This window comes from Borostomias antarcticus, assembly GCF_949987555.1.
Source record: "Borostomias antarcticus genome assembly, chromosome: 8".
NCBI classification, from domain to species: Eukaryota; Metazoa; Chordata; class Actinopteri; order Stomiiformes; family Stomiidae; genus Borostomias; species Borostomias antarcticus.
The window spans coordinates 30984345-30996368 of record NC_140241.1 but is presented as its reverse complement, the minus strand read 5'-3'; the positions used below and the strand labels follow the sequence as shown (position 1 = coordinate 30996368).

At 43.2% G+C, this 12024-nt stretch overlaps 1 protein-coding gene across 2 annotated transcripts in view; it reads left to right on the top strand.

Annotated features, from left to right (window-relative positions):
- psd3l (pleckstrin and Sec7 domain containing 3, like) overlaps positions 1 to 12024 on the top strand; it is a 61622-nt gene that overhangs the window by 34323 nt on the left and 15275 nt on the right. For both annotated transcript variants that reach the window (XM_084442729.1, XM_084442728.1), the window contains exon 8: positions 9965 to 10008. In XM_084442729.1, coding sequence (XP_084298855.1) covers positions 9965 to 10008 — 44 coding nt within the window. The remainder of the gene's footprint in view (positions 1 to 9964; positions 10009 to 12024) is intronic.

Below are 12024 nucleotides of genomic sequence, written 5' to 3'. Positions count from 1 at the left end.
TGGGTTAACCTGTAACTTCAACATTTTGGAGATGAGTGGGCCGGCTGAATTGTATTGAAAGCGGAGGAAAAATCTAGGAAGAGACCTCTGGTATATGACTTGAGATTGTTGAGATGTTTGGAGAGGAGATATCGAGTGTGAGTGTGACCACTGCATCCTACGTGCTACGACCTGAGTGTGAGTGTGACACTGCATCCTGTGTGCTACGACCTTGCTTGTAAGCAAATTGAAAAGGGTCCTGTGAGTTATGGCATTGTTGAGATGATGGACCATCATTTTCTCCAGTGATTTCATGATGACAGAAGTTAATGCTATTGGCCGGTAATCATTTAGCTCTTTGGGATTGTTCTCTTTAGGGAGTGGTTTTATGTGGGCTGTCAATTAGAGTTGTGGGGTGGGATGAGGATTGTCGGCTTTGTATTGAAGAATTGGTTGCCAGACGGGGGCCAATTCTGTGGCAAAGGTTTTAATGACTGAGGGGCTGATCAAATCGGGGCCCATAGCTTTCCTAGCATTAAGATGCTGGAAAGTGCGTCTAACTTCACTCTCAGTAATAATGATCCTGTCTTCACTAGACAACATGGCATCTTTCAGCAGATACATATTAGCCTAGTAACTATGCAGCACTAGCTACGTTATGAGTGCCAGATACAATGGTTTGCCATAAAATATTGCCTACTTGAAAAGACACTCAAACACTGCGGTTGATGCATAACATAACGTTACATAACATAGTTTATGTTATGTTTTATGTACAAGTAAATCACTGTGCTCGGCTGACGTATCAGATAAAAGTTTGATAAAACAAACAGTGCTGTAGGCTTGAAATTGATCAAAGACATTATATTGTCCATAGTGCCTTTTAACTCACCATTTAGCTTCCTGCAGAGTACGCTCTGGTGTATCAGACAGTGCAGTGGTTTCATCTGTGGCGCGAGGGCAGCAAGACGAGCTAGTAGTGACATTACCTCAGCCGTTTTTAGCTTGTCCAAAAGAGTTTTCAAAAACATCCGTTGCTAGTGCTTTCAGTCTTCTAATTGCAGTTGTATCGGACATTTTCCTTCCTCACTACGTCGTCTAGAACAGCTAGCATGCATTCTTTCACAGTATCTGAATCAGTGAACGGCTTTTTCTTTTTGCCGAGAATCCATGCTTCGTGGAGGGAGGCTGTTGTAGTCCTCTCTTCCTCGGAACACGACCGGGCCATGATAGCTCGTCTCTGCTCATAGTTTGTGGTTAGGATCTGCACCTCTAGTCTGCGAGCATCCGATCCTTCTGGAAAATTTTTGAAGTTCGAGTATTGTGTTGAAGTGTCTTCTCAAATCTTACTCCTTCGAGACAGCAATAGACTCGTTACACAGCAAGCATACTGATATGGTAGTCGTTTGTAGTAATCGTAGTAAATAGATATTTCTCAGTCCATTCCTGATTGAACTGGCGATTTTCGTTGTCGATCTTCCTCTTTTTTTAGAGTAGACATTTTTGAGCTAATTTGATGATTGTCCTCAGTCTAGCTATAGTCAACGCCGATCAGCTGCGTGTTGAACTCCTGACCAGAGGTCAAGTTAGTGGCTCACATGTACATAGGGAACGTTAAAGGGCAATGCTCGTTTTTGACAACCTGGACCTTATTTACGACATATTGTAAGAAGTTTGACTCACCGAGATCACTTTGGTGTAGTTCGGAGGCCTGTAGAAGAAATTTAAAATCCAGCGCGAGCCAGTATATCCATGTAATGACGGTGATCGGGGCACCGAGAATGCAGTTTCTCAAAATCTATTTTCGGCCGCTAAACGGTTGTTTTCATCAATTAGATTGGATGAATCGACAGTTGAGATTCCTCAACTCGAGGCATTGTTGTGGTGTTCAAATACGGGGTCTTTAGCCTCTGTAATATGATCTTTACACGCCTCTCCCCCACTTGCTCCAGCACGCATGCGCACAGGCCAGCGCGCAGCCTGCTATTCTCCGGCTCACATTCTCTGCGCTACGATCGGATTGTTGCTGACGAATGACGACGACAATATTCTCGGCACCAACAACGATCGTAGCGCAGAGAATTGAACGGAGAAGAGGGTCAGAAAGCATTTAGCAGGTTTTTCAAAGTCAGACAGCATTTAGTATGACTTTTCAGTGACGTAGTCATGCACGGTTATCTTCTTTTTATTTTTTTATTTATTTTATTTATGCACGGTTATCTTGATAAATGAAATGAAATGATTTAACCGGTTGTACAGTTTTCACCGCGACACCGGTAACCGTCCCATCCCTAGTCACAATGTTACTGAGCCTAAAGGGACTGCCAGACTGGGCCCCGAACCCCTTTCCCTCAAGAGGCTTTTTACCACGCCGCCTTTGTAAATAAGAACTTGTTTTTAAATGCGTGCCTGGTTAAATAAAGGTTAAATAAAAATAAATAAAAAAGGAGTAGCCCTGGTGTCAGTCTTGCTTCTGCTATTTTCCCCCTGGATTGGCGATGGACTGCACTGTAGTCACTGTGTTATGCATGTCTGGCAAGTACGGTACACTACGTTAAATGCAATTATTATTAAGTCGCTTTGGATAAAAGCACATGCTACATGACTAATGTAATGTAAAAGGAAGTCTGTGCGTATAGATTGCACAACAGTGGGTCATAGCAGCCTGCCCATATTTAGTCATAGGGCCGAATGACTACTTCATTATGAATTGGATTTATATAACGCCCTTCATGATACCCAGAGCGCGTTACAGAGTCCAGTATTCATTCAGACAGTCATACCGGTGGTGGTAAGCTACATCTGTAGCCACAGCTGCCCTGGGGCAGACTGACAGAAGCGTGGCTGCCAATCAGCGCCTACGGCCCCTCCGACCACCACCAACATTCATTTACATTTATACGTTCAGATGTCAACATCCATTGCTTCATTCCAAATATCAACATCCATCTATGCTGAAGTGTATTATTTAATGGTATGAGCATAAATACATCAAAATACCTTTTAAACTCCTGTTGATGGTCTCAGTTTAAGATTGAATTGTGCTATTACAGTTTCCTCCCTTCACCCTACTGTGATTAATGCTGTCTGGAACACATGGGAATAAACAGACTCTGATTTAGCTTGATGTCTCCATCAGACACTGGAAGACCTCTGAGAATGAAGTGAATGTTTGGATCTCTAGTGTCGATCTCTGTTTCTTAAAAACACCAAGTACCTCAGGCTGTGGTGGGAGGGAGGCGGAGCTCTGAGAAGCGGAGTAGTGTGTGTGTGTGTGTGTGTGTGTGTGTGTGTATGGGGGGGTTAGGAGGGAGGCTGGGCTGCTGCAGGGGACGGCAGGATAAATGGCTCAGAAACATTCTCTCCTGCCGAAGAACAGATGGGCCAGAGGATGCAGCCTGGTCAGTGATCACATGAAGCCTGGTTGAGTGGCATGTGACCACAATGCCTGGACTAACCTGACACCACTGACGCAAAGAATAAGAAAGGACTAGAACGGGGAACTGTAGTGGGTATAGGGAGATATGGTTTAATGTTTCCTATGTATCATATTTCCAATTTGTTTATGGCATTTTGAAGAGATGAAGCCCAGTGGAAAGAGATGTTGCCACTAGATGAAAGAGATTATTGTCTTAAGGCAATACTTTTCTCAAATTGCTGCAATGTGCCAACTCTTCAAATCAATTAATTCATATGTCCACAGGGTATGATACATTTTTTAGTGTACATTTAAAAACAAAGTGCAATGTGATTAATTATATGGCTACTTGGTAGCATGTTTCAAACATCATGGTTTAAGATCTGTAAGTGAAATGTTGGAACAATGACCGTTCCATAGCGGAATTATACAAGTTATGTAGAAATGGAGTCAGATTGCTCTCGTAAATATTGAGATTAGAGTTGGCGAGCATTAGACCAATGAGCCAATTCCACTGCCATTGATATTTCTGATAGAATTCCACGGAACCTGGCAATACATTTCCTATTGAAAAGCTGTAAGCTGGTCCTAAATGGGCTATTCTATTTTATCCCCATTACCAGTCACACAGACCATATCATTCACATCAGGCACGCCATGGCCAGTGGAGCAGTGCACAGACATTATGGTGTGCTCACTCACACTATATTATTCCCTGTGCTTTTTTAGCTCCGCTCTCCCCAGTATATCAGAAAACTGAGGTAGGTCTCAGGCATCCTTGTGGGTGTGGAGAAATATCACTTCAAGAAAAGTCAGACACCAATTTTCTAACCTTTGTTGCTAACTGAAATTACAGTTAAATCACGTTTCTTAACCCTGATGTCTAGTCTTTCAGGGTAATATGTCTTGTTGGCGTGTGTTTTGATTATTTGGGCACATTTTTGAGTGAGTGAGTGAGTGAGTGAGTGAGTGAGTGAGTGAGTGAGTGAGTGAGTGAGTGAGTGAGTGAGTGAGTGAGTGAGTGTGTGTGTGTGTGTGTGTGTGTGTATGGGGGGGTTAGGAGGGAGGCTGGGGGTGGTAGGGGGAAGGGAGGGAGGTGGTGTAGGTGGGAGGGTATTTCAGACTTGATGGGCATAGTAGTTCTGGTTCATTGCTTTCACTTATCTAGTGTGTCACTTTATACCCTGCATGTCGGAATGATTGGAACCAGCTGTGTAATCCTAAGAAGTAATTAATTATTTAATCGCATTTAATCACACTGTAGATTTGGTAATTACTCCAGATTATCGTTTCCGCCGGATCTCCCCATAAAATCTATCACCGCGGGTGTTCTCTTCGCCATTGGTTCAGTTCGCTAGGTTCAGTTGGCTAAACGGACCGCGAAGGCGTCAAGTGTTCACATGACCGCGGATACAGGGGAGAGAATTCTGCCCTAACAACTGGGGTCTTGTTTTGATGCACCATGCTCAGTGGCCTGTAGAGGATTGACACTAAAGTACTCTCACCGAGCCTGAATGTCAGTGGTGCGCCAGGATGCTGCAGATGCTGCTGCTTCTACGGTCGTTGTTGCCTTCCTTTAGATCTGTGATTAGAGTGAACGCCAGCCTGCTGAGCCCATCAACACCTGCCCTAGGCTAATTCAGACCTGGTCTGCCTGCTGTATGTCGGCCTCCACACACACACACACACACACACACACACACACACACACACACACACACACACACAAACAACGCCAGTGGTATTGCTATTTGGAATATAAATGAATAGGTTCTCACCATTACCTCACCCAGAAGGGGATGGGGTGGTCTCCTCTTTCTCCACCCCTCCCTCCCTCCCTCCCTCCCTCCCTCCCTCCCTCCCTCCCTCCCTCCCTCCCTCCCTCCCTCCTCTCTCTTCTTCTCCCTGTCTGTGTGTAACTCAGTCACTGACGTGTGGCTCTCACTGGAGCTATTGCTCTGAATCCAAACCCTGGTGATTCTGGAGTAGGCAGCGCTGCTCGTGCTTTGAACAGGACTGGCTGAGGACTCGTCTGTGATCGTTCCCCCCTCTCTCTCACATCGCCCCGGCTTCAGTGAATCCTGCTACCTCCCAGCTGCCCACCAGCCCACCCTCCCCACCCTCCCCACCTCCGCTATAGGGGCTGGAACAGCGCAGGGTCTCTCGGACAGCTGTGCGTCTAGGAGCTCTCGGGTTCTCTCTCTCTCTCTCGCTCTCTCTCGGTTTCTCGCTCTCCTGTTGTGTGGAGTTGCTTCTTTGAAGATGATTGGGGTGAACAGCGTCCAAGGGACCAGCAAGGTCCGGATGCGTCCCGGGGGCTCTGTCAAATACGGGAGGGACGAGTCCGTGCGCCGGCATCCTCAACACCGCTCCAAGTCACTTAAAGTGTCCAATTCGGCTGAATTTGCATCCGAAAAGCAAAAGAAAGACAAGGTAAAAGACAAGGTAAAAAAAACAAAAAACATTACTAAACCTAATATGTTCAAAAGGTAGATTGTTATATTATTGAGAAGGTAATCGGGAGACGAGGACATGGAGTGCAAGCAGGACGCATTTACAGCTGAGAACTGTGTGATTACTGTAGCTTCTTGTGCAGTTTAAGCTTAAGCTTTGTATTTGAGTCAGCAGCATTGAATGCTCAGGTAATGCAGCCCCAATGGAAAAACTGAGCTCTAGTTAATAACCACTTGTTACAATTAGGACTCAGTCTTCGTATCCCATGATGGAGGCTTGGGTAGTTTCATGTTTCCCTCTCCCCTGCTTGCTTGGCTAGCAACTGGGGATGGGAGGGGTAGTCGTTAGTCCCAGAAAATCATGATATTATTTGTTCACCCCTTACATCGATAATGCTGTCACCTTACCCTCAGCTGTCAATATCCCTTCTCTATAATGTACTGGGGATTGATCACCGCCTACCTGAGATGGGCAGCCAGCCTTGCATGCAAACATGTAGGCTATCACTGTATGACTGGTGGCAAAGGTGTCACCCAATGTGCATGAATGACTCTTCAGCCTTGGTCTTGTCAAAGATCGATGTTATGTAAGTGTGTCGTTCTGTGAGTGTGTGCGTATGCGTCATTTTCTTTTGCCAAAAACAAAATCAATGTTGAAGCCTACATTTGGCCTCAGCATTTTACATATTAAGTGTGGTGAATATGTGATTGCAATTTTGATGTTTTTAGCTCACATTTTTTTTAATTTATATAATTTTCAATCAAAGCAATTTATCAGTCATGCTGTATGCCCAAATGTAACATACTGTAAGATTATCATGGAATGAAACAATCAATTATGCATTGACATGCTGCATACTGCATTGACCATATGACATTAGACATTTGCATTATTGCTCGAGAGAAGCAGTAGGTTCTTGTTCTGTGCATCTATAGAACATCCATATCCACCAAAAGCAAATGTAATGTAAAATATTTTCAGTATTTTAGAACTAGATTAGTGTTCACAACTGGAAAGCCAAAATACACCTTCAGGTTCTTCCAGTCTACTGTACTTCTTAGTGATGGTGTCAAGCTTCAAAGAGGAACCTCTAGTGAGTAGATTAAATCAGCTAGTTAGACACTCAGACACCAGTTACAGCAGTGCTACAGCGATGTTGGCCAATAGGTGGCAAACGTGAGTGTGGAATGGGATATTGCTGAGTTGGAGGCCAGCCATATGCAATCTCCAGGACAAGTTTGATATTAATGTCTTAATCATAAAGTTTATTGAATATGTTTTGCCATGACCTCATAATATATGACCTCATATCTTTTTTAATCAAAGGTCTTTTTATTGGCTTTTTTTGACAGACAGTATACACACAATCACAATGGACAGATATACAACAGACAACAACCAACAAAACAAACATATTTACAGTACAACTAAATACTTTTAATCGTATTTATTATTTATTTAGTGTAGTTATTTATTTTATTATTAATCTTTATTTATTTATTTATTATTAATCTGATTAATTATGTATTTATTAGTTATTTAATGTCAACTCTTATTGTTGCCTAAAATACATGTTTTTTTTGTGTGTAGCAAGATGGACTTAATCTGTAAACACTGGAGGAAATTGGAGTTGTTCAAGCCAAATTTCAATTTAAGTTTGTTAAAGTGACTTAAGTCTCCATTGTGTAATAGTTGACCCAGCTCAGCAATATTTTTATTCTGCCATCGATCATTACAAAGAGTTCCCACCAGCTATAATGGATTTTTCCATAAGGGACACGGGGTGGGGGCGTAGACAGACCACTGGTTTTTAAGACTACTGTGTTGCTTGAGCTATTTCACAAGAAAACTGGATCAAAGGATTATTGATGCACTTGTCATATTTAGGGTGATACAGGGAGGCTAAGGAAACATCCATGCACTTTTCAGATATCATCATCTGCTCCAGCCATTTCCAGCTACCTATATATGCCTGTTTTTTGCCCATGTCATATGCTCAGGATAGTGGGTAAAAACCCTTGTATGCTAGGTAATATAGATACATGTCTGGTATTCCCAGCCCGCCCTCATTCCTAAGACTGATTCTAGGCTTTTTCTCTTTCCAGAGAAACAATCTAAATATTTTGTTAATATCTTCAAACCATGTCTGAGGTACTGTTTGCGGTATAGCAGAGAAAATAAAAGCCAATCTAGGGAGTACATTCATTTTAAGCATCTCCGCCCTTCCCCACAAGGATAATGGTAAGCCTGTCCATCTACTTATTTGACAGATTTCAAGAGCTTGGGGCCATTTATCTCAAAGATCTTTTCAATTGGGGATATGAGATTAACTCCAAGGTATCATGCCCTGGGACTTTCACACAATGGGGGTTGAGGTTATATGGCTAGGATATGTAATATGGTTTAAAGGAATAGTCTCACTTTCAAACCAGTAACTTTATATCCAGAAAGCATATTCTAAACATATTCTAATCGTCGCATTAGTCAGCACAGAAACCATGCAGAAAACCTCCCACAGTGGCCTTGACATTTCATTTCCCCATAAACAAAGGAACTTCACACGTTTCTTTACCAAGGTGAACAGAGCAGATAAGCTTTTCCGCTGTAGTACTCTGACACCCGCCTTCTCTGCAGCACTACAGCTGTCATGGCCTCCCCTTATCTGGCTGTCCCCTCCCTCTCCCCTCTGGTCAGTGTAGCAGGGTCAGACTGGATCAGATAAAGACCACAGACTGGCTGTAATGAACACAGTTGCTGCTCAGTAAGAGGGCTGGTTCTCATCTTGGCAACACCACACATGGCACCTCTCACCCTCACTTATTAATCCTTGTGTAGTCTTCAGGGTCTTTAGAAACGAAATAGCTTCCTCACTTGCTCCAGCACACATGCGCACATTGTGCTGGAGCAACGCTTGCGCGCTGTGCGCATGCGTGCTGGAGCAAGTGGGGAAGCTATTTCACTACCAGTGTAGTGAAGTGAAACTGCTGTAATGTGAACCCTCCTTCTGGTCTTTGTAAGAACACGTGCTGCAGCATTTTGAATCAGTTGGAGTTGGAGAGTGTTACAATAATCCAACCTGCTAGTAATAAAAGCATATATATATGAGTCTTTCAGTATCAGTCTGGGAGAGGAAAGGTTTCATGGGTTTTTGTGTGTGGCTGTAAGCCAGCGCACCAATGATTGGAAGTTGTCACTCCCTCCCTCCCTCCCTGGCTTCCTCCGTCGTGTTGTTGACCTGCAGTTCTATGTTGCTACCACAAGAGGCAGATAGACTGCATTTACCGTTTTCGGCCACTTGAGGGCAGCAACAGGCTTAGATAGACTGTGTTCAATGAGTATTTGGCCCATTCCCAAACCATTTTTTTAAATCTTTTGACACCACATTCTGCGATTTTGTTTGAGGCAGTGAAATCAGTGTGAGAAAAACAAATGTTTGAGTGCTGTAAAGTAATCTAAAATAATTGACAGTGTAGGAAGACGGAACTTTATTTATATGCGGTTTCCTGCGGCATCTCTTTGGCATGTGCACTTCCTGCTTTGGCTATCGGGAGCTTGCACCGATGCAGGCTTGCTATTTAAGGGGTTGACAGCCCAGTCGCACTCATGTTTCTGTGTTCATGTTTCTGATATTCATTATTAGTTATAGTCATGGGTGACAGAGTGATTGCAGACTACTGTATGTTTACACAGTTATGGCAAACCTGTCCTAGGCATGACAGCAAGCCATCACTCCATTGTCCGTAGCATTCTTTGATCAAAGAGGAAACGTTTCATGGTCATGGTTAATAATTACAGCACTAATGGATTTTGTCTGGCCACCTTAACAAGGTGATGTAACAGATTATACATACAGGTACATGAAACAATGCCTTACATCGTACATGTACATGAAACCATTTATTTACCAACAATCAATCTGGTTGACATGGCAGGACCATCCATTTTGAAACCTCTCAATACATTTCCATCATGTTTCCATAGCGAGGAGATGTTGCTGGTGAAGCAACAGACTAAACTTCAGCCTCTAATTGTCTGATCAGATGAGAAAGAGGTATACAAACCAAAGCCATTGTTGTTGATAATGCAAACTAACTAGATTTGTGTTCCCTGCAGGCCTTGTACAACTCTATCAAGAATGAGAAGCTGGAATGGGCCATGTAAGTACTCTTCAACATTACTTGAATTGTGAGGACACTGTTTTTAGTGTTAATTTCATGTCTAGAAATACAATTTTGTATTATTTGTTTGTCAGTTTATGAAGCCACAGGAAATACACCCAGCACCAGTTTACCATTCAAAAGGGCATAGCCAAAATCTCATTAATGACCTTTGTTACAGATGGGTTCATTTAATTATGTTGGGCATCCATTACATGTGTTCCATAACTAGTGAAAATGCATTGGAGCCAATGGGAACCAGAGTTAATTATCTAGTTGGTGGCACATTAATTGAGTAAATGTGCTCCGCAAATATTAACTAGATAAATGATGTAGAGAAATACAGCATCAGTTGTGTGGTGAGTTAAGTGCTTTCCATATGGAGTGAGAGGCAAATAGGGAGGAAGTCCACAAGACGCTGTTGAAACATCCAAGTGATAGACATTAGAAATGTGATATGAATCCACATTTGAACTTAGCACACCTTAAGATATGTTGATCATTTCATTTCGACCCATCTTCCTAAAGTGCAGTTATACAGTATGAGTGTGTCCACAAGTATATTTGCGCCTGTGTGTGCACGCGTGCATGTGTATCATAGTGAGCTCAATGATTGGATGGGTAACAGCTGAGACATGTTCTGTGATTAGCATGAAAAAAACAACATTCGAGTCGACTCTCTGATAACAGTAATAAAACAGAGCTGTCCCTTTGTGTCGTAGGTATTCTACCAAATGACAGCCTGCCTATGCTCACACCCCTTTCACCCTCCTCCCTGCTACAACAAGCCAATAGTGATTTAACAGGCCTTGGTCATCTCTTGTCATCACTGACATTTGGGTCAAGAGGAAAAGCATTTCCTCATGGAAAGGCTAGAGGCACCAGTCTCAACTGCCTGCAGATAGTTGTCTGTTAAACTGGTGCAAGCATAAAATTAAGATGGGATGGGATAGATAAAGGTCTGGATGGATTATGTACATGCAACATATAGATAAATGAATTAATAACCCCGGGTGGGGAGCATAGATAGAATCATTCAGGGGCCGGATGGGGCGAAAGTGGATGGGGGAGTTAGATAGTCATTCAGGAGCCGGATGGAGCGAAAGTGGATGGGGGAGTTAGATAGTCATTCAGGAGCCGGATGGGGCGAAGGTGGATGGGGGAGTTAGATAGTCATTCAGGAGCTGGATGGGGCGAAAGGGGATGGGGGAGTTGGATAGTCATTCAGGAGCCGGATAGCTTGCGGGAAGAAGCTCTTCCTGAGCCTCTCCGTGCTCGCTTTGTGAGTGCAGTTGTGTTAGTGACCCGACACCATAGAGCAGTTGTGTTAGTGACCCGACACCATAGTGCAACCCACATCCTGTTCAACCCCTGTTCACAACTGCATAAGCACTCTCAGAGAAGTACTCAAACTCAAAATATTCAAACTGCACCGGATTACCTCAGACCCAGCAAGTATTGCTTTAGTTACCCCTGCCCCAGTACACAATCAAAAAGTAAATACATTTATTTCGTTTTTTTGTTCTGGTCAGTCAGGTTAGTGTTGGTGCTCATGGAAAAATAGTTCCTATTAGAACTTAAAGAAATCCTGGATCAACCCCTGCGCTACGGGAATCAACCCCTGAAGACTTAATTACCAATTTTCTCATCCCTACCATGGAAATATTGGACATTCTGGTCAAAGGTCTCAGTGAGACAGAGACATACTGTAGGGGGGCAAGTGAGCTGGGGTTCTGACTTTTCCTCATCTGAATCAGAGATTCACGTTCGATACACCAACTGTCACATATCCTACTTCAAAAAATGGATAGTGCTAACAGAAGCTCAAAGTTATGCACTTATTCTTTACGATATCCAAGGATCGTTCAACTCATTCATTCAACCTGGCTGCCCATCTCCGCTCTCGTTTGGCCACAGTACTAGAGTGTAGCTAAATAGAGATTTGTGACTGCAATTAAACAAAATGCACTTGGCAATCTACAGACAGAGCTGTTAGCCAATGGACAAGTGAAGGTC